This window comes from Dermochelys coriacea, chromosome 6, assembly GCF_009764565.3.
Source record: "Dermochelys coriacea isolate rDerCor1 chromosome 6, rDerCor1.pri.v4, whole genome shotgun sequence".
In the NCBI taxonomy this organism is placed as follows: Eukaryota; Metazoa; Chordata; order Testudines; family Dermochelyidae; genus Dermochelys; species Dermochelys coriacea.
The window spans coordinates 61,026,364-61,049,254 of NC_050073.1; the positions used below are offsets into that span (position 1 = coordinate 61,026,364).

At 44.2% G+C, this 22,891-nt stretch overlaps 1 protein-coding gene across 3 annotated transcripts in view; it reads right to left on the reverse strand.

Annotated features, from left to right (window-relative positions):
* The window catches only part of LOC119856657 (deubiquitinase DESI2-like), a 79,534-nt gene extending 58,684 nt beyond the window's left edge, over positions 1 to 20,850 (reverse strand). The window contains exons 1-2 of one of the 3 annotated variants that reach the window (XM_043517484.1): positions 19,335 to 20,652; positions 3,559 to 3,657 (exon numbers count right to left, since the gene is read on the reverse strand). In XM_043517484.1, the coding sequence (XP_043373419.1) occupies positions 3,559 to 3,564 (6 nt within the window). In that variant the 5' untranslated portion in view covers positions 3,565 to 3,657; positions 19,335 to 20,652. Of the gene's footprint in view, positions 1 to 3,558; positions 3,658 to 19,334 lie in introns of all 3 variants that reach the window. The other 2 variants (XM_038404459.2, XM_043517482.1) reach the window with 2 other exon arrangements.
* Between the last annotated feature and the right edge of the window lie 2,041 nt (positions 20,851 to 22,891).

Here is a 22,891-nt window from a genome sequence, read left to right on the forward strand (position 1 = left end):
TCAAAGTGGAAATGGTTCCAAATCCTCACTTCAGACTTTCAATCTCTTAAAAAAAGATGGAAAAAATGGAATCTATTAGAACAGTTGCTTTCAACCTTTTTTCATTTGTGGACCCCTAAACAATTTCAAATGGAGGTCAGCCCCTTTTGGGAATCTTAGACAGAGTCTGCGGTCCCCCAGGGGTCCATGGACCACAGGTTGAAAACCACTGTATTAAAAAAAATCAACCATCGGACACAGGCAAGAGATGCACTCAGTAATCTGAGTGCTTGACCAACTATGATTACATTCTGCTTTGATCTTTCAGACATAGAAACTATGGGTTCAGTCCCAAAACAAGAGAAATTCGGTGGTGTATACTCCAGGTTTCTTGTAGTACCAAAAGAGAAAGGAGGATTAATGGCAGTGCTCTCTCTGCCTGAAGTCCCTGGGAGAAGAATATCTTCTAGTGCCCAGGAAGTGCTCTGGGCAACATTCTGCCTGGGACCAGATTGAATATGCAAGAGAAAGGAACGGGGGGAGATGCTCCCTGCTGCCAATGGTGCACTGCTCTCTCACCACCACCCTTTATTCCCCTGGACGGGACTAACCAGAATTTAAACTGTCCACTTTCCTTTGTGTCTGACTCTTTTTGGAGAGAGAGAAGAAAGTGATGGGAAGAGGCCAGTGACTATTTCCTTTTAATTTAAAAATGCAAATTAGACTAAAAACCAACTAAAACCCTGTCCTCCGAGTTCAACTATTGTGCCATTAAAGCCAATGACATTATGCCGGGGGGATTTTGGTCCCCTGGCACGTGTATATGTCTCTCTTTTCTCTGTATTTCATAATATGGCACATTACTGATCCACTTCAAGATGTCACTTTGTAATATGTAATTACTGGGCAATATGTAATTCCACGCTTATTGTCTCAATTTGTGTCAATTTAGATGTAATTAAAGCTGTTACTGGATCAAACAAATTTATGCAGGTGGAAGTTTTAAAAGTTCATGTAAAGAACAATTTCATAGCCTCTAACATGCCTCTAACAGGCACTTTTAAAAAAAAATTACACTTGGAACTTTAATTCCACCTCTCAAGCACATAAGAATGTAAAGAGTGCTTCTAACTGTCTCCTTCATTATCCTCCAGGCGGTCTCAGAGATGTACCATTAAAAATGCTTGTAAAGTTTATTAAACACATGAACTCAGTTCCCAACTATGCATCCCAGCTAAGTGATCTGGCCCCATAAAGTGACAGACTGTAGGCACTCGGATCCCACGGCAATGAAAACAGTGTAAATACCTAGAGAGACTGTCTCACAAGAAAGCGTGCATGCAGTCTACGGCCAAGTGCCTTGAACCAGAGAGTTTGCTACTAGGAAGAGACCAGTACTGTAACCTCTTAGCCCCCTACCAAAAAAGGCCCCCAAAAATGTAGCAACAGCACACAGAGTGACAGGTGCCAGCTTCCAATTTTCCCTGGGAGTGCTCAACCCCTGCTCACCCCCCCACTCTACCCCTTCCCCAAGCCCCCACCCCTGTCCCGCCTCTTCCTGTCCCCCTTCCACCCTTTCCCCAAGGCCCCACCCCCGCCTCTTCCTGCCTCCATTCCACCCCTTTCCCCAAGGCCCCACCCCACCTCTTTCCACTCCCACCCTGTTCTCTCCCCCATCTCTTTCCCCTCCCTCCCCCAAGCACATCTCATCCTCCTCCCTCCCTCCCAGCACTTCCTGCACACCATGGAATAGTTGATTTGCGGTTGGCAGGAGGCGCTGGGCGGGAGGGAGTTTGGCTTCTGGTGGGTGCTAAGCACCTGCTAATTTTTCTCTGTACATACTCCAATCGTCACTATACAAGGAGCTTCCTCCCCCCCGTTCACACCATTTTTGCTAAGACCAGCCGTGGACACCAACATTCAGAGTTGGGTAGCCAGAGAGCAGCAGCTACTGGTCAGGTGCCCAGCACTGAAGCCAGCACCACCACCAGCAGCGGAGAAGGGTGGCAATACTATACCATGCCACCCTTATTTCTGCATCATGTTTGACCTTCTTACTGGCAGGTCTGGCTATGGAGGGGGCTAAGGAAAATTTTGGAGTGGCTATAGCCCCCAAAAGTCCCCCTCTGCACTGCCCCTGCCAAGTGCCTTTGGCGGAAATGCTGTCTCCAGCACCAGACCATTCCATTATAAATAGAGATGGGTCCAAGCCAGAAATTTCAGATCCAGATATGGATCTAAAAACTTCCCAGAATTCAGATTCAGGTTCTGGTTGAGCCCACTATAGAGACAGGGATTCAGCAGAGATGGGCAATTTAGTAAACTCTAAAATAGAGAATAGCCACAATGTTTGCACTGAGATCCAAACTTCCTCAAATTTTGGGTGTTTTTTGATGTAGTGGTTTGGTTTTGGTTCAGGCTCATCTCTAATTAGGAGTATTCCAGAGGTTGAAGAAGAGAGAAAGAGGAGACACTCCCATGGTGTATGGAAGCATGTATAAAACGGACTAAAATCCTATGCACTTATCCCTGGGGCAAGCCATCCTAGGGATGAATTTGTTCCCCGGTCTGTCTCTCTCTGTAGGATCATTTCATAACGTGGTACATTTTTAAGCACTCTAAAAGAGGAGGGTATGCCATACTCCTAGATGATACAGCAGGACAGAACTTCTCACCTTTATTATACAAACAGTCTTGTAATCTGAAGTCTGCATTTGTCACAGCAGAAACTCCAATTAAACAAACTTATCCTCTGACCCATTTATAAAAGTTTGCCAGAACACCTCAAAAGGCTGTCTCTGGTAAGAACCAGATTTTAAATGAGGGGAAAAGATTCTCCTTTTTAACTACTTGGGTGATCCATCAAGTACATAAAATGATCACACTGCAAATAAGGCTGTGCACAGAATTTAGGTTTCACTCTACATTGTTCCCATGGTGTCATTAGGATCCCAAGATGTCCACAGTCTCCAGTTAGCTGTATGCTACACTGTATGTATCAACGTGTATAAAAAAAACATGATAGATGATCTTGGACAGGACATTTATCTTTGTGAGTGAGGAGATGACAGATATCCAATGACTGGCGTAGTCATAAATGAGCACTCTTATATTTCCTCTCCAGTCAAGATGAATGTCATAATCAGAGATCTGCCTTAATTTGTGTGTAATGACAGAGACATACACAAGCTATATGTTTTTCCTCCCACCATTTCAAATACAAAATTGTCTTTAATGGCTGTTGGAGAAAAATACAAGTGCTTAGAATGTGTGTGAATCAATGGCTCTACTACTAATCTCTATTAGATTGTGTCACCCCACTGATGAAACTCATACTTGGGCCTTAATCTAAAATAAATGAAACCTGGGGGCCAGAAACTCCTGAGTTTTAATTCAGGCTGGCTCCAACTTAGTCTATGCCTTTAGCAAATCAAGGAACGCTCTCTACCTCAGTTTCCCCACCTGTAAAACAGGAAGGAAAATACTTCCCTCTCTCGTGGGATGGGCTTTTGTAAAATGCTTCAAAGATTAAAAATGCTACCTGAGTACTAGTAATATATTATTACATATAAAATATACCTGCATAAATCCATGTAATTCTCATAAGAATCAGGTGCTACAGCTGCCTGCCATGCAAGGCAGTGGCTCTTCTCCTCCCATTCCCTTTCTTCAGAGATTCTGCAAATGCAAAGCATTCTAGTTTTCCAGTGTATACCACCAGTTCTTACCAGACTGGAGAATAGAAGTGCTCTTAATTAAACCCCACTCTGAGGGCCAATCCTGCTCCAGCTGAATTTAATGAGAGCAGAATCAGGCCCTTAAAACTCTACTCCAACTCTGTGACATGGGAGCAAACTAATTCTTTTGACTAGAGCTCACCACCCCATCCACAGTTTTGCCTAGGGGTGGGAAGATTGATATAGCGCCACTTGCTAAAGTGGAGCTTGGGATTATCATTTCCTCTTGGCATTGCTGCTTTGTTCTCTTTTACCGGAGCTTCCTTTTATCAATATCAAATTTTCTGGGAGGCAACCCACACACCTGCTCCTGGCCCTTGTTTTCATTGGCCTTTGGCCACATATGGCAGATGAAGCATTTAGGTGCAGTCTCTATTTCTTTCATTAGCAGAGAGATTCACTAGGACATGGGGACTGCTGGCTTTGTGACAGCTGAAGTTTGATTTCGGGGGGAGCTTTTTTTTTTTTTTTTTACTTCACTACACCCAGATGAGATGGGGTAGAGGAAGTGGGAGGAAACAGTTTCAACTCACTGCATATTTCATTTCATTAGCAAAGCCCAAGTCACTATAGATGGCTACCTGCAAATTTTATATATGCATGTGTTACACACACCGAGACAAGTTAAAATACTCATTCAAATGGTGATCAATTTCAAAGCCATGTGGTCAGGAAATATCCTGACTATGAAGATAATCATTGAAGAATACAACATAGAGCTCTAGCTAGCCCTGTCCACCACAGGGCTTGAGCACCTCACAGTCTTTAATATATTTATATTCACGACATCCCTGTGAGATAGGAAAACGCTACTATCCCCATTGCACAGATAATTGCACTTTGAAATGGAAGTAGATCAAAATGGACTAGTAAACATTTAGTATGCTGCAGCAGCATCCACATGGACAGTTAGTGTACTGCCGGTTGGCGCGGGATAGATTTACCCAGCAGCCTGCTGGGAACCAAGATGCTTGTATAGACAAGTCTTTATATAGTAGCATTACAGGGGAGGACATATTGGAGATGTGGAATGACTGAGGCTACATGCAGACACCTGCTCTGGAAATAGCAACTAGAGTGCACCCTTTGGGAAGGAAGTACTGTAATGAAAAAAATGCAACTGTCAGTACACAGTGATATGGATAAAGATGCTTCTGCACTGCCACTAGGAAGCACCAATCATCTTTATAACCTTAGCATGTGGCAACAGGGAAAAATTGGCCCTGACAATTATGTGGGTGGTGAAAAAAAAATAATCCTAATGAACTGGAAGAGAAAGTCCACAGCAGGCAGAGAGATTTGGATTTCCATCCCGCTGGACGTGGATAATTGCAAGAAAATCCCTTTTGCAAGCAAGAGCTAATTGGTCAATTATGATTTCATCTAGAAACCTTTGCTCAAACTGTATCCTGACTACTTGATGACAGGGACAGCTTCCTTCCCAGCCACCCACAGAACACACATGTGGTCTACCAGATGGGAGCTTGAAATGAAAGCTTTCCTTGCCCATTCCTTTCTGGGGGGAATTCCTCCTGCCATTTTCTCCACAGGTGCAGATGATCCAAGATGAGGGAATTCATTTGCCTAAAATTATATATTTTTGCATAGGTTGCACATAATACTTGAATGACAGCAAGCCCCTTTTTTAAATGTTTTTACTACATGTCTCAGCTCTCCAACTATAAGAAATGCCAGAGAGGCCATTCTTTCTTTATCTCTGGACTGACCAGAAGCCACATGAGAGATAATGTCCTCAGGAGATTCCCACTCTCCCTGCCCAGTTTTGCAGACCCAAAACACTTGGGCGAGGTCAGATAAGTATCCCAGACATGTATTGTCTCTCTGAATTGAGCCTTCAAACACTAGGAGGTTTGCCCATCCTTATTTTTTAGGCCACACTATTTAACACATCTCTTAACTTTTTCTGTCCCTATGCTCAAGTGGAGGCCTGCTGCCATGGCAAACTTGCTCATAATCCAAAATGTACAGAAGTGGTTGGGCATCCCCAAAAAAAGTCCCTGAATTATAGAAACCTTCACAACCAAAGGGTTCTCCCTCAGCACCCCTCCAAACATCTTCCAGAAGGTCTCCTTATTGCTACCCCTCCACTGAATAGGTTGAGTCTATCTGGCCCTTCCTTCCCCCTAAAAACAAGCATTTTCTTACAAATTAGCATCACCATTGTATAGAACACACATGCCCTCCCCAACCTGCTAATTCAGATTTGGGCTCCTTGCACTTACATTTCACATCTTCTTTCCTCGCTCCCATCTTGCAAAGAGGAAGCCTCTGAACATATATCTTCAGTAAGGAAGAAGGAAAGAGGGGAGTGAATTGGAAGAGGCAGCAAGGCAGTGCCAGCATAACACATGCCCACGAATCCCAGTGCAGATCAGTACTTCCCTTGAACATTAATGCAACGATGAGATTAACAGGTTAAAAAGGAAGATGAGATCACCATTTGCCAGAGAGAAATGCAACTTGGTAGGCGGCTGGTATTTATACATTCAACAATCTCTCTTTGTGCCTGGTTACAGGGAGATTTGTGCTGATGCAGGGGCAGGTCCAGCTGCTGCACCTGTTCTCGCTGGCTCACATCTTACAAACACAAGGGAAAGAAAAGATAAATACAAAACAAGGGAGGAGATGAACCAAGAGGAGGATGGGAAATTCACTTCCCTTTTGCATTCACCTCTCCTCTTCCACATAAGCTATTGAGAGAGATGGGCTTGATGATTCCAGTGATTGTCCATTGTTGCTGTGAGGATGAGTGGCTATGCTGGGAGAAAGGGAAAGGTTGTGAGAAAGTTGTTTCCATGAATATATTTGCAAAGTTAAACTGTGGCATTGCACCTTTCTAAACCTCTTTCACTCACAGCTTTGGGCCTGATTCTGGTGTCAGTTACACCAGTGTAATTCAGAAGCAACTCCATTAATGTCCAGGGAGCTACTCCAGAAGTGGGGATGGGGGTGAGGGGGGAGGAGTGGAGACAAACAGGTGTATATGAGATCAGGCCTGTTGTCCAAGTCATTCTTGCTCATATAACCTCAACACCCTGCTTATCATTAGTTGGATACCACATTATATAATAGAAAGCTATAAAAACTGATATTGTCCAAAGCTGAATTATACATCATATGATATATATGCACACACAAATATGATGTACAATCTTTGTCTAAGTGTATCTGCTCCCAGAGGACGATACCCCCCTCTCCTACTTACAGTATGCAAGAAATATTGTACTCTGATACCTCTCTTATGTAACTGTCACTATCTGTATTACCATAGCATCTGGAATCCCCTACTTATTGCCTAGGGACCCATTGCGCTAGGTGCTGTACAAACCAGAACTAAAAGATGGGTCCTGTCCCAAACAGTTTACAGTCTAATTTCTTTCAACCAATGGCTAAGGCTACTGAATTGTCAGAAGAATGCAAAGAGGGAGAAGCTCATGTAATAACATTTTCTACCAACCCCCACTCTTCACAAGAAGGATATGCCTCACAGATGTAGAGATAGGAGTTTGTCCTTAACGTATTATCCCGTATATAGGCTATTCTCTCTGTAGAGATGGATATATTGATTTTACACGTCAGTGACTGTGTACACTATTCGCAAAAAGAAAAGGAGTACTTGTGGCACCTTAGAGACTAACAAATTTATTAGAGCATAAGCTTTCGTGAGCTACAGCTCACTTCATCGGATGCATTTGGTGGAAAAAACAGAGGGGAGATTGATATACACACACAGAGAACATGAAACAATGGGTTTATCATACACACTGTAAGGAGAGCGATCACTTAAGATAAGCCATCACCAGCAGCGGGGGAGGGGGGGAGGAGGAAAACCTTTCATGGTGACAAGCAAGGTAGGCTATTTCCAGCAGTTAACAAGAATATCTGAGGAACAGTGGGGGGGAGAAATAACATGGGGAAATAGTTTTACTTTGTGTAATGACTCATCCATTCCCAGTCTCTATTCAAGCCTAAGTTAATTGTATCCAGTTTGCAAATTAATTCCAATTCAGCAGTCTCTCGTTGGAGTCTGTTTTTGAAGCTTTTTTGTTGAAGGATAGCCACTCTTAGGTCTGTAATCGAGTGACCAGAGAGATTGAAGTGTTCTCCAAATGGTTTTTGAATGTTATAATTCTTGACGTCTGATTTGTGTCCATTCATTCTTTTACGTAGAGACTGTCCAGTTTGGCCAATGTACACGGCAGAGGGGCATATCACACATTGGTAGATGCGCAGGTGAACGAGCCTCTGATAGTGTGGCTGATGTGATTTTCTTTTTGCGAATACAGACTAACATGGCTGCTACTCTGAAACCTGTGTACACTATTGTTTCTCTTTCACTGGAAGAGAGGCTGAGCAGGGCTGTGAGGTATTAATAGGTAGTACAATCAGAGAAATTTCACAAAGTACCAAATGCAAAGTTGGTAGCACAAGAAAAAGTGTCTAGAAAGATGAAATACAGTAGTCAGGGGAGCTTATTTGTATGATAAATTGTTTATCTCTAGCAAACATTCATCTAACTGAGGCAGAAACATAGTGTGGGTATAGAGACCAGGCACAGATCTATCCATCTCACTAGGTACTTACATGGCTCCCACTGCTGCTTTGTCAGAGCACTCCCAAGTATATAAAAATAGAAATAATCTCTCTCTTTCTTCCCTCCCACTCTGTAGGTTAAATAGTTTAATTAGTTTATAGATTGTGTTGGTCACTTACACACAAATAAGTAAACACAAACAGAGAGTGGGTGGGTGTGAACTCCCTGCGGGAAAGCTTAGTGGAAGAAATGAGTTTTGCTGTTATTTCTATGGCCATTCTTATCTTTTCTAGGGGCGAGTTCCATAGTCTAGGTCCAACCCTGATATTATTACATGAAAAGTTGTCTCTCCTACGCTCAGGAGCTTCCCCTATTGGTTGACAATTTCATAGTGCCAGTGGAGACCATGATTATGGAAAGAGATTGGTGATCCCTCAGGGAGCTAAGGCCAGTCCCACAGAGGCCTTTGAACATTAGGGCAGAGACCATCCAATAGGGAACCAGCATCAAGAGCGGAGCACTGGGCTGATGTGTGCCTGGTAACCTGTTCCTAAGCAAATGGGCTACTGTGTTTTGTATCAACAAAAGTGGGAGCTTTTTCAGGGTGTGCAGCATCATCCCTAGATCTGAGTTGCAGTAATCATGTCTGGGGGTCACATATTCATGGTTCACTGTGGGTAGGTCTGCCCTGGCCCATAAGATGAGGCGCCATTGCCTGGCCAGACACAGTTGAAGTGGGCATTCGTTTCCCGACATGGTCATTTGGGAATTCAGATGCACTAAGGAGGCCAAAAAGACTCCAAACTGTGGACTGACTTTCTCTGAGGGTAGATGCCTTCAATAATGGGGAATGCTCTAGAGGAGACAAGGTTTTCCAAGGTCTTTTCTCTTCCTCCTGCTATCACTGAAGTCTCCCTGGGCTTCAGTTTAGCCATTTAGTCTGCACGCAGGTGCTGGGTTTGGCCAGGTAGTGAGAGAACTGGCAGATGGGGCAATTTACATACCATAGTATGAATACAAGGCCAGCCCCTTTACACTAAGATAAATAGGAGCTAAGATATATCTACAGAATGGAACATACATATAGTTTATGTATATATAAAATCATGTTATACTGTGAAACACAATGATGAGAGAGGAAAAGAAATAGTCACAGTGAAACTTATACAAGGTACCATTAAGCAATCTCCGGTCTTCAGAAGTCACACCAAAGTATCCCCCAACATAATGAATATGTTCTGCTGCATCTTTATTAGATGAATCCGTCCATGAAGAAACTGATTGGTCACTCCTAGGGGAGTCATTTCAGACATATTTCTAAGTATTTACACTTAGAGAATATACAGTGGGTTGGTTTGGAAGCTTTATTGGTATGAATTTGAAATAGCTGCATTACTCAGGATAAATTGCTAATCCAGCAGGGAGTTGCATAGTTCAGCCCAAATGATGATCAAATATTTGTTTCACACACATACACTTTAAAAAAAGTCTCTACATCTGCCCTATGGAAATCACACACACATCATTTGTTTGTGCACAACCTATTTTTACACATGTGGTACATGCTTCTACAGTTTTGTGAGAGCCAGTCCATGGGCTGCATATTTGAAAGAGTCCTCCCCAGATGATTTTAAATATCAAATTATTTTCAGCAGAAATGACATTTCAATAGCACACAATGCTGCTGATTTGTTGCCAGGCAGTGTTGCTAAGTGTGATCTCTCTTTCAATGATGGACGGGCCACTGAATGGCATTGCCGTGTCACCCACACCATAACACTCATTCAAGAAAGACAGAGTTCTTGAAGTAAAGGAGGAAAAAACCCACTCATACACAATAAATTACAGCAAACCAGGTCACAATCACAAAGATGCTCCCACAGTTTAAGTTTTGCCAACCATCATGACATACTGCACGTATTACTCACTCTATTGCAACTTCACATGATTAAGCGCCCGTAAGGCAGCTCGTCAACATCCAACAGTCATATGGCAACTTATGCAACCAAGTAGAAAGGATGACTTAGGGTTGGCATTGGCCTTATTAATCTTAAACTGAGCAAGTATATATACACACACACATACAAGGCCAGTTCCTTGGCTGGGGTAAATTGGAGTTACTCCATTTTGCATCCCAAGTGACCACCAGAAGAAAAACTGCCAGCTGTCTTGGCTAACGGATATCCATCAAAATTAAAACGAACAGCATAGCTGATGACATTACAGCCAAGAACACAGAGCATTAAAACCAAACTCAGCAAGCATACCAGAGGGCAGGGTGGGGTAGGCCAGAGAGTTTCTCAGAGCTGGGATTGGAATGCAGAAGTGTCTAGCTCCCAGGCCTGTTCTCATATCACTAGAACATGTAGGAACTATCTCACAGGACATGAACTATCCAAGGTCACACAGGGCCAGGGTCAAGAAGACAGAACTTCTTGGCTTCCTGTCCCATCTCTCTCTCTCAGGAAGCCATCAAATAGTGTGTGTGGGGGGGGGGGGAAAAGATATTTACAGGGAAAGGGAGGGTCTTAAGTGCTTGCCCCATCGAAGTACCACCAGAAGTTCCTAAAAACAGACCAGGTTCAAACTCTCCGGCCTTGGGCAAATAACTGAGTGTGGTATTATATAACTAGGAGTTATTTTCTCTCTCACAAATCCCGGGGAAATTCTCTCTATTGACCTATTGAGCTACAGGTCATGCTATATTCTAAGAAGAGTTCCTGACCAATTGTTCACACACTCAAGATCCTATAATGGTGATTAGTACTGGTAATGAAAACTTTTTTTTCTTAAAACATCAAGATTTTATAAAAACTGCTTGCAGAAGGTGTTGAGGAGAGTAGAAAAGGAAATCTTATATCCCAGGGGAGCTGTTAATAAGACTGCAGGGGAAAAAACAGTGGTCGATCTGGGGTTGAATGCCAGGAAGCCATGTTACACACCGTTCACAGCATGCTTTCTTTACTTGGCAGATCTGCCCCAGCCTGTTCCCAATGACAGATCTTTCATGGCTGTCTGATAAGTGCCCTATATTTTGGACTGACGGAGTGGGCCACTTACCAGACAGGCTGCAATGCTTTTGTCATTCTGAGCACCCTGAGCCTGCTTTTCTCCAGAATGAAATGGGGGGAGGGGGCTCTAGGAGAACATTTTAACATAGCAGCACTTTGCCCTTCCCTAGTATTGCTTTCCCTCATTCAATCTATACGGCAACGAACCTGCCATCAACCCAGTAATGGAAGTTCATCTATGCAGATGACATCTGCTGCGGGCTACAGGCTCCAACTTCCTCTGCACTGGAGAAGACCCTGAGTGATGACGCTGCAAAGCTGGCTGACTACTGCAAGACATGGCGCGTTCAGCCTAGCACCAGCAAGACAGTCTCTAGCACATTCCTCCTACACCATGCCAATTCTAAGAGAGAACTAAGCATTATAATGAATGGCCAGAGGCTAAAGCATAAAGCCTTCCCAGTTTACTGAGGCATGACCCCCAGCCGAACACTGACATACAAAAGCCACCTGAGCAAGATAGCAGCAAAGATCAAGACATGCCACAACCTTCTCAGCAAACTGGAAGGTTTTTCATTGGAAGCAAATGCTCCAACCCTAAGGACCTCAGCCCTTGCCATCTTATACTCAATAGTAGAGTACTGTGCATCAGGATGGAGTTGGTTGGCACACACCAAAACTTGTTGATACGTAACTCAACAATGTGTATCACAGAAACTCTCCAACCGACTCATCTTTCAGAGCTTCCAGTTCTGAGCCACATTGCTCCCCCTTATATCAGGAAGGAGATTGCAACAGGCAAGCTGCTTGAGAAGATACGTGCTGACCCAAACTTGCCCTTGTTCAAAGACCTTTTAAACCCACCAGTTACACATCTTTCATCACAACACCCATTGTGGTTGAGGTTGCCATGCCAGGACGTGATAGAGGAGTCCCTGTGGCAAGAAGACTGGTGCTTCTCACCAACCACCAATCAGATCCTCGTCACAGACCCTACTGCTCACCCACCCAGCTTCGACCTGCCATGTTGTCAGTGGGCCCTTCTTAACCCATTTCAAACTTGGCAAGGCCTCCGTACAGCCAACCAGCACTGTTGGGGTCTTCAAGACAATCCAAGCTGCAGCTGTGGTACAGATCCAACAATGATACACGTTGTCAAGGAACCAAATTCAGCAGTGGGCTCCAAGAATTCCACTTGGCCATTACGAACGCTATTGCTTGGCTCGGTGAATACACAAAATGCTAAATAAATAAATACTGCTTTCCCAGCAGTGAACCCTAGATTTGTTAGTCTCTAAGGTGCCACAAGTACTCCTTTTCTTTTTGCGAATACAGACTAACACGGCTGCTACTCTGAAACCTAGATTACCAGCTATCAGTTTAACAGTTTTCTACTCTTAGAAAAAAGCCTATACTGTGCAAAGCCATAGAGTTTGCTGTGACATAAGGAATGCCATCGATTCACAGGCTTGCTATGAAGTGTCACAAAAGGAAGTGTCTGCTTTCACCCTGCTAATAATTCTATTAGCCTCATGAACACGTGATTTACATAGGATATGGTTAATCAGTTTTTTCCAGCAATATAGGCTAGCTCAGTAATGAAATGATACAAAAAACACAGGAACTTTACTTCTCTCTTTCCCCTTCCTGGACAGACAAATAAATCCATTTTGGTGGCCGATTCTCCCCCTCACCTCCCAAAACCATCTCTCAAGATTCAGACAATTGCATTATCCTGTTCTTGATGAACACAAGAAGGTCAAAAAAATCCAACCTTGATCAAACAAGAGAAAATTGGATGATTGAGGGGTAGCTAACAGAGGCTAGGACACTAGTTTAAATTCAGCCCAGGTCACTAGTGACCCAATGTAATTATCTGATAATACTCAGATATACCATACATTACCATATTAAGAGATGGATCCGATGACTGTTCAGGGGCCCATCAGCAATGAGTTGGTGGCTTCATTTCAGTTGCTAGTGGGCAGGTGACCATTCTGCAGAATACTACCAGTTGCTGAATAGCACAGAAGCTAAGGACTGAATCGAGTATGAGCAAGTCCATCTTGCTTTTATGGATTTGTCTCATACGTTCAGAGAATCTCTACCTTCTCAGATGCTGATATAAATGAAAGTAACTATAAGAGGGAGATCCAAACCATAAACCCAGGCCTGAATTTTGCATCTGGAGCTCAACTTTGTGGGCCAGATGCTCAGATTGTGTGTGTTTCATACAAGTTCTACATTACACATGGGCCCAAATCAAACCCCTGAATCTGAATTCCCACCTGAACCCCTCCCTCTCTAACATGCCAAATCCAAACACCCCAAACTTTGGGGAAGTTCAGAGTGGAGTTCTCTTCTTCCCATCAAAGAGATATGGGATCAGATCCTTAGCTGGGGTAAACTAATTTAACCCCATTGCTTTATGGAGCTATGCTGACTTACACAACCTATGGCGCAGGGGTTAGGGCACTCTCCTAGGGTGTGGAATACTTGGGATCAAGTCCCTGTTCCACATCAGACAGAGTGAGGATTGGAACTTGGCTCGCCCACATTCTGGGTGAGTGCTCTAACCATTGTTTAGTGCAAGTCCTGGTGATATAGGTAGAGGTAACACCTAGTTTGAGTATTCTGCCAGGGATTAGGTGCTGGGCATCAGGACTGAGATGGCTTTGCACATGCCCACTGGCAGAAATTTAAGCACCTCTTGGGTTATGTGGTGGGAGCAGGGTGGCATGAGGATCTAACTTTTGGATTTAGGCCTAACGTGGTAGTTAGGTGCCTAAATCCCTTTGTGGATCTAGCTCATGTGTATCCAAACAAGCTGAATGGTTGCAAGAAATTAAATAGCTGGTGTACAAGCTTATGGCAGTCAGCTAGAAGATATGGGCATAACTGGATATACCATGGACAAGTAGTTAACTTGTCACCCTGTTGACAAAGCAGATTGTTACATTGATAGTTGGCACATTTCCTGGCAGTTGCTAAGACAACAAAAATCCATTTATTATGCACAAAGGGACACATTTTGCTGTTGGACTCATTAACACAGACCATGCCACTTACTTTTTTAGCCTTCTAATTGGTTTATTATTGTGAGGTTTAGATCAGATACCCAGCATGCTTTTGATTCCTTCTACTTGAACTAAGGGACTCTGTTTAACTGCTTTCTCTTTACTTTCCTTGATTGATTTCCTCCCTCAAATATACAAGAGAAGAGGGATGTCTAGTTCCATTCTATCATTTTATCCAATGCAAATCCATGAAGAATATCTGGCTGTAATTGAATGGTGGAAAGACTAAAATGGTAAGAGTAGTGTGGAAAGAACTTATCACCCTCCACTGGAGGCATCTGCCTTCAGATTGTTTAGACAGTCTACACCCTCAGTCTCTACCTGCACCCTTCAGGGATTCTGAAGACACAAATAGCCACAGCTGTGAAAAAATGCCTTTTTCCACCTGCAGCTGGCCAGGAGACTGCACCCAATGCTGTCAGATTCAGATTTAGCCAGAGTAGTTGATGCATTTGTGACCTCTAGAATTGATTGCTGCAGTTTTTTGTACCTACATGTGAAACCAATAACCTTAAAAATGCAGCAACTGGTATAGAACAGCAGCTCCTTACTCAGTGACACAGGACATGGAGACCACATCACCCCAGAGTTAATCTCTTAATTATCTTTCCTTTGAATACCACATCCCTCAAAGTTTTGGCTCTCATCTTCAAGTCTAACCTGACAAACTGCCTCACCCTGCACAATCACAACTACCCATAACAGCTACGTTTCATGGGAACAATGGAACACGAGAGTGAGATTCAAATGTACAGAAGACAGAGCTTTCTTGGCAACTGACCTGTGACGCTGGAACTCACTCCTGGAAAAGATGAGGATAACCACAAACCTCAGCACCTTCAGAGCAATATGCAATCTCTTCTTCAGTGTTGGCTTCCCACAAGAATACCACAAAAATATATATATATATATATATATATATATATATATATATATACACACATACACACACACACATATACATACACACACACACACCCTAGGCCTGGCTGACTGAAGTGGAGAGAAAAAAACTCATGTGTTCGCTTTGCAATTTCATGAGCCACTCAAATAGAGTGATGGGTGCCATATAAGAACATAGATAAAAGACACTGTCATTCTATAATCAGCTAAGCAAATGAGAGACTTATGCATAGATTTTCAGTGGCAGCCCCTTGTTATCAATTGACTATCAGCCACTTAGATTACAATTGATTAAAGAATATCTGGAAAATGCAAAGAAGCCAATGGGTCCCCAAAGTGAAATAACCTTCAAAATGGTAGCCAGAATGTAATTGTGATTATGGGGAAAATGTAAGATCAAGTTTACCTAGAACACACTGGATTCTTATTTACTCCCATGAGAATCAGGGATAACTCCAGTGAAATTGGTGGAATGACACTAGTGTAACTGAGAGGAAACTCAGGCCCGCTCTCAGGAAATTCAGAGATCAAGTGTTACAGCTCTACACTTACTGCAGCCACCAGGCCTGATTACACCAGGTGCAATGCAATGGTGAATCATTGACACCAGAGCACAGTGGGTACCAAATGCCATCAGGCGAGATTGGTAACATTTTTCTGCTAGACACAAGGTGCAAGGCAATGGAGAATCATGACAATTTTAAAGATAAAGCAAGAGAGCAATGATATACATGAACAGCTGTTAATTTAAAAGCAGATGTGTGCCATGTAACTGACTGAAAACATTATGAGATTGTCTGATGACCTTAATCTGTGCAAAACTGACTATTATTTAGAGAAATGCTTTGGCATGTCAATGTAGTTAGCCTGTCAGAGTTAAACACTTTAAAATATTTGCAATCTTACATCATTGATTTAGTATCTTGATCTTTATTAAAAGTTAGTTATGTTGATTTAGCTGATCATCCCAAAATAAGCCACAAATAATTGAAGGAAATTCCCAGACAGTCAATAGATCCAGAGATGGACTGGTTGAAGCAAGTTATTTTACAATCTCACTAATGTTTGGGCTGCACTAAATAGTTTTTTTTTTTCTCCCCATCTGAATCTGAAAGGTTTTACCCTTTTAAAGGAGCAGTACTATCTAGGCATCAGCCATCCCCTTCAGAACTTGCACAAACCAACTCATTTCATGTATCCATCAACTACACTCTCAAACAGATTCAAACTGGGCATGTGGAGGTTAAAAGATTCTGAACCCCATGACCAGTCGCTGAGCCATGCAATCACTTTAGATTCATGTTTTTAAATCAGTACGTCAACAGCTCACCTATTCTATTTGTAAAGTTTTATGTCTCAATAGGTATATTCTACATCTTCCTATTTTTTGTGCTCTTTAGGCAGAGACAAAATATAATACAATCCCCATCCATATTGTAGGTGGGTAGAATTGCTTTTATTGATAGTAAGTTGAGTACTTGGAAACACTGAACAATTTTTGCTCAATTATTTTGTGCTGGAAAAAATAAGGCTTCTAAACGTAGCTACCCACTGCAGCTATTTGGCAAAGCACCTCATTAAATACCAGCATTACTTTCAAAAGAAACCCTGTATATATCCATGGGTAAGAGATAAATGGCCATAATCGTTCAATACTCAAGACTGCACAAAGTGGATATTTCATATCTGCACAGAGGGTTCTTAATTGAACTTTTGCCCCAAAGCTAAGCTTTCCTGTAGCTAAAGTGCTCCCTGATGCAATACTGGAGTCATGTTCTTTGTCAGGAAAGCAGAGCTTTAAATTATAGTTAATTGTTATCCCCAGCTGCCTTCCCCCCACCTTTTATTAAAGCCACTTTTAAAATAGTTATTTATGTGTGCAATTGTTTCCCTGCTGCACCATAACTTACCACCACAATGTAATGAACTGCATGGCTATATCCCATGCTGTATGGCATTAAAATCATAGCACCAGTCAAAAGAATGTAGCCCCAGCAGTTATAATATAGAAACTGAATTGTATGCAACTCAGTAATAAGGCAAACAGTTGGAATATGAAATCAGAATGGTTTCTATGTACAGTCATTAAATTAGGGGTAATTCAGGGGATTAACAATAAGGTATAGAAACTTTCACAGTTTGGTGGAGATCAGAACTTGTTCAGTCTGAATTAAATTTGTGGCCTCAGCCCCGTTCCCTGTGGACAGGCATACACATCACAATGCAAAACTGGCGGAGGAAAAAAAAAAAAGCCCTTAGTAGGCATCATCTTTGGTGACAATCACAGGAGAACAGTCAAGGACTGAATGGGCCATGGAAACTGGATTCCCCTCATCTTTGGAGGCAATCCTTTCATCTTAGGTTTGAGGCATACTGAGAATGGGGCACCAAAGGAAACCTTACACTGCTGCCCATGCTGTAGCATTGGGAAGGAGAATCAGCAGAATTCACCCTGCAGGGCTGTCAAGCTGACATCCTTCTCAGGGTCACTTACTAAAAAAAATGAAGGAACCAAATGGAGGTGGTATTGGTCTGAATCTTTCTGGAATGAACCATCCTCCAACACATCACGTTTCCAAGGCATTAGATAGAATGATGCCTACTATAGTCTCACAAATAAGGCACTGTTTTGGGCTGCCAACCAATTAAACATGGACTACAGCAGAGTGCATTCCAAAATAAATGAATTTATGTCAGCGTGGTTCATAAAACAGAGAGAGCCTTCAGGTGAGGCTCAGTATTGTATATGCCAAGTTAGTCTAGCTGGATTCCTCTGTGTCCTTAGATCTAGGTGTTACAGTTTAAATAGCACTTTTCTCCCCCAACAGGAGTACTTTAAGGCTTCCAGCCGACAGAGAATCACTTAATTTTTGCTGTAAATGCCAACACTTCATTTAAAGTGTCCCATTATTACTATTTTTGGCATTCATTATGAACCTCCTCCTCATAATTCATTTGGCATATGAGTGTTATATGTTCCATGGACTCTGTTAAAAGTTAGTGTTAATTACCACTGTATAGAGTTAAAATGAAGTGTCACACCATAAATTCTTAAAGTGTGGGATTGGATAGTTATGATCAAGTGAGATGTTGGGCCTAATAAAGTGGTATTTTCCACAGAAAGTTGATTAAAAATTGTGGGACTGATGGAATTTCACATTCTTGGCTTATAAAGGACAAATCAAGTGAAATTCTTCCCCATCAAAATGTCCCCACTCTGCATGCTACTCAATGCCCATCATTTAAGAGGGAGCTGGATACAACTCTCATGAGTGTATGGGGGAACCATAAATAAAATGATTTCTTCAAAGCCCTCTTATGGTTTGGAGTTGTAGCACAGGTTGTATTTGAGATTTCTGCTTTGTTTATTGATTTTAACACAAATAATTCCCTCCCCCCGCGCCACAAAGGGATGGTAAAGAGAGCAGTTAAATATGCTGTGAACTTTAAGAGAACATTCCCAGGCATGATCATGGAGTGCAGAATACTTCACTTCCTATGCCCCCTTGCCGAAGCTTTATCAGTTAAAATTGCTTATTACTCAAGCAATTACTATTCACCTTAAAAAAAAAAAAAAGTTACCCAGGTCATTTCTTCAAGCCTTTTCCTTATGACAGCCTCTGTTCAACTGTTCTAAACATGTGAGATTCGGATTTGGGTTGTTAGTTTTAACAACATTAAAGGAATATGTTGTAAACTGTTTTTCCTCCCCCTAGGGCTCTCTCTCCAGCCTGATGCTCGATAGCCTTGAAAGTCAAGGGCATCTAGCTCTAGGAATAGGAGAGGCGATCGCCTCTCTCTCTCTCTAGCTGGGGCTTCGTAAATTGAAAAGTCAATTTCCCTAATCTGCAGAAAATCCAGCACAGTTTTACTGTTAATCTGTTGTGATGTGCTGCAAAAAAAGCCAGAGCCAGCACCACCCCCCCCGTCATCCAGAACAAGACAAGCTTGGAAAATTCAGCCTCTCCGGGTCTAGATGCCCCGTTCCTCATCTTAGTCTTTCTGCGACCAATCGCACGCTGTCATCCCTCCCTCACCCCCACCCCCAAACTTAATATTGTTTCATACTCACCATGTCATAAACATTCAGAATCACCGGTTCATTTGCCATTGTCGATTGCGGCGGACACTGGATTTTAACCCCCAAATCCCTGCCAGATGTGGCGCTCGCTGCCCCCCGGGTACGCTTTTACCCTCCGCGACATAGGATGGGAAATTCCTTTCTATGGTCGCCGAAGAAAGCAGCCTGGCTGGGGGGTGCGGAGGGGGGGAAGGAGACACGCTTTTCCTGGATGCCAAAGTTGCGGGGGTGTTTCTTCCACCCCCCAACAGCAGCGTCAAGCCTGGGTTTCTTTCTAACGCTGCAGCTCATCGGGGTTGCTGCATTGGTACAACACGCTTCCCAGGCACCCTCCAGCCTTGGAGCCGCCAATGCAAAGGACAGACAGGCCCGGCTCTTTGCACGGATAGCAGCCCCGCTTTCTCCGGAAAATTTGCGGGGAGGGGGGGGCGGGTGGAACTAGCGAAAGAGACGAGGACTCCCGGCCGAAGGCGGCATTGAAAGGGAGCAGCCGAATGCGGAGCCGCGCGGCCGGCGGAGGAAGGTCAGCTCCCCATCGCTGTGCTGGCGCGGGTGCAATGAGGGTGGGTGCAGCCCCTCACCCTCCCGGGGTCCCCGCTCCCAAAGGCGGGGAGCCCAACCCGGGCCGGCCTTGGCTTGACGCACCCGCGAGCCCGCGCCGCCGCCGCCTCTCGAGGGTGCTGAAGTTTCTCGCCGGGTCTCTTCGGGGGCCGCGTGCGGGGAACCCGGCGGAGCCGAAAGGGCATCGGAAGCCGCGGCAGGGAAGCTGCGGCGGGATTCCGGCTCCCGCCGGCCTCTCGGCCGAGGAGCGGGACGCGCCGCAGGGCCAGGCCAGCCCCTGGGCTGCTCAGCGAGCCCTGGAGTTACTCGGCCCTCGCAGGCGGAGGGAGTTTGTCTCCGGCCCGCCGTGCAGGGAGCTGCCCGCGGGCGGGAGCGCGCCCAGCGCGGGAACCCCTCGCTCTTCCCGCCGCTCGGAGCGTGGGGTGAGCTGCAACCCCTACTTCGGGAGCCGCCTGCCCCGCAGGAGCCACTCTCCGGGGTCCGAGCGCGGCTGGAGCCCGCGGCATCCCCGCCCGGGGACGGAGACGAGGTGAGGAGCGGCCTGAGCGAGCTCGGGAGTTGCCTCAGCCCTGGCCCTCGTTAGGCGGGCGCCGGGCACTGGCAGCTCCGCGATTTCTTGCAACCGACTCGCAAACAGCATTCACATCCGAGCCAACGAGAACTCCGCCGCGGTCCGGCTTCAAGGGAATCGCGGGGGGGAGGGCGGCAGGGGGCTTCCTAGAGGCATCAGTTTTCCCGGGGGAGCAGCGAGCTGACCTTAAGGCTGAGGCAGCGCAGATCTTGCCTGTAGTAGCCAAAAAAGGGAGCTGGGATGACCTCATCGGAGTTGGAGGCGTCGCTCAGGCTCTCTGCCAGCTTGCAGCCAACCAGATCTGAATGAAAAGTGCAGGGAGCCCGTTACATCAGCAAAGCCCAGCATTCCCCGGCCCTCCCCAGGCAACAGCTGAACGCTTTCCGCCGCCGCATGGGAAACACTCGATAAGCGAGAAGGTCTCTTGGGGTGACAATAGCCCCAGTGCGGATGGCCTGGGAGACAAAGCACTGCACCTGCCCGCCTAGATGGTTCATTATGCCATTAATTAGTAACCCGGTGTGTGTTAGGGGAAAGGGGGGGGGGTGAAAAAAATAGTTTGCTTTTAAAATCTTTTAACCACCCTTCATTATTCGCTTTCGAGGTGAAACTTTCACAAATTCGGCGTTAAAGGGGGGTCAGTAGAGGTGCCTGATGTTTAACACCTTTTCCAGACTGTATTTTAAAGGGGAGGTGTTGTATTTTCAGTGCGTGTTTAAGGACTGCTGAGCTTATCAATTTCACACAAGTGCCCCAATGCTTTGCAAGGAAATCAGCAACGTTCCAGCTTGTCAAGGGAGGACAGAACACCTCAGATAGTTTGAAGTACTGGCCTGTTCTAGCAACACCAGCAGCCTTGTTTTTTAAAGTCTCCACCGTTTTCCCTCTGGGTAGGATAATTTACATCAAGCTAGTTTTGTTGGTGCTGTTTTCTGCTCCTGTTATTGCTGCAGTAAGGACTTTTTAAAATATCATCAGCTTTACTATAGCACAAGAACTCAAGAGTGCAGCCTAAAGGCAGATTCCTAAAATGTAGTTGTTGTCACCCTCTGGCAGAGACTGTAGGGGTGAGGCCAGAGTTGATCAGCTGCAAACCCTCAGCCAACAAGCAATTTCTAGTCATCCCTCTAGAAAGATACAAGTACAAGCAAATAGAGTTGTGTGCCTTCAAAGAGTCTCCTAGCAGAAGAGCCCATGCACCTCCGCTGTGCAAGAAAGGGCAGGGTAGATGTAAGGTAGATACCCTTTAATCCATAAAAGCTTCCTGTGTATCAGAGCATAGGAAGGCCTAGAGTCAGATGACCTGCTGCTCTGCAGAAGTCTTCACTCCATTCAGAAAGGGCAAATCAGAGTCCAGATTGATTTCAATGGGAGTCGAGGCACTTTTGAAAATCGCAATAGGCATTTATCTGCATCCTTCAGCATCCAAACACCCCACAGGTCTACTGCATCCTCTGGACTGCCGTAGCAGCTACTCCATGTGCAGGGGGTGGGGTGGGGAGGATTCCTTCCTCCATTCATATCTTCCTTGAGTTCCAATTCTTGGTTTGAGAGCTAGGAAATGGATTTGCCCTTTACCTTTAAATATCATGCAATGAAAGTTAAAGATTCTATCCTGCTAGTTATTGTGTATCCTAAGCTCTTAATAGAATTATTTACTCAACCTCACAAGAGATAGGGCCCAAAAAGCAGCCATCACACTCCTGCTAAACTGGCAACAGGTCCTTGGGATCACACAACTTGAGTGTTCCAGTGTAACAAGACACCTGCTACTCAAGCACCCCTTCATGGGCTGCAAGCACCCTTCCTTAGGGTGCTTCTTCTTCAGGGCTCTTTAATGAACTCCACACAAAGATTAGTGCTAGACATGTGTCTTAGCCCTCCACCCACATCAAACAAACTTAACCCTGGCAGGGGTTGCAAGATTCCACTAAGAAGGTCCCAAAAACAAAACAGTTCTTAAAACCACACTGTTCTCAGCCCCTTTTTGGGCTACCTTTGAGTATGTTCCCTTCTTCTGGTATCAAACACTCAGCACCAGACTGGCTCTATACACTATAGAGCTATACACATAGCTTATCTACACACTATACTATGTTACTTAATAAAACAATGTGATACACAATATCTGCTGCTCAGACAGAGCCTGAATCAAAGTCCACTGAAGTCAATGAAAAGACTTTGGAGCAGGCCGTATTACAGAGATGGGTTATTAGAAATACTAAAATTGATTTAAAGTAAATTGATCATGGTTTGCAATCTTTGATTCATTTTTATCCTAAAGACATTTCTAAAGATAACAAATCATTTAGATTTAAAAAAATCTTGTAATTAAATTAAGACAATGGTTCTATTTTTAAATTAGATTAAGGGTCAGAAAAACGGGAGGTGGGGGGTGTCAGATTTAAAGCTAAAA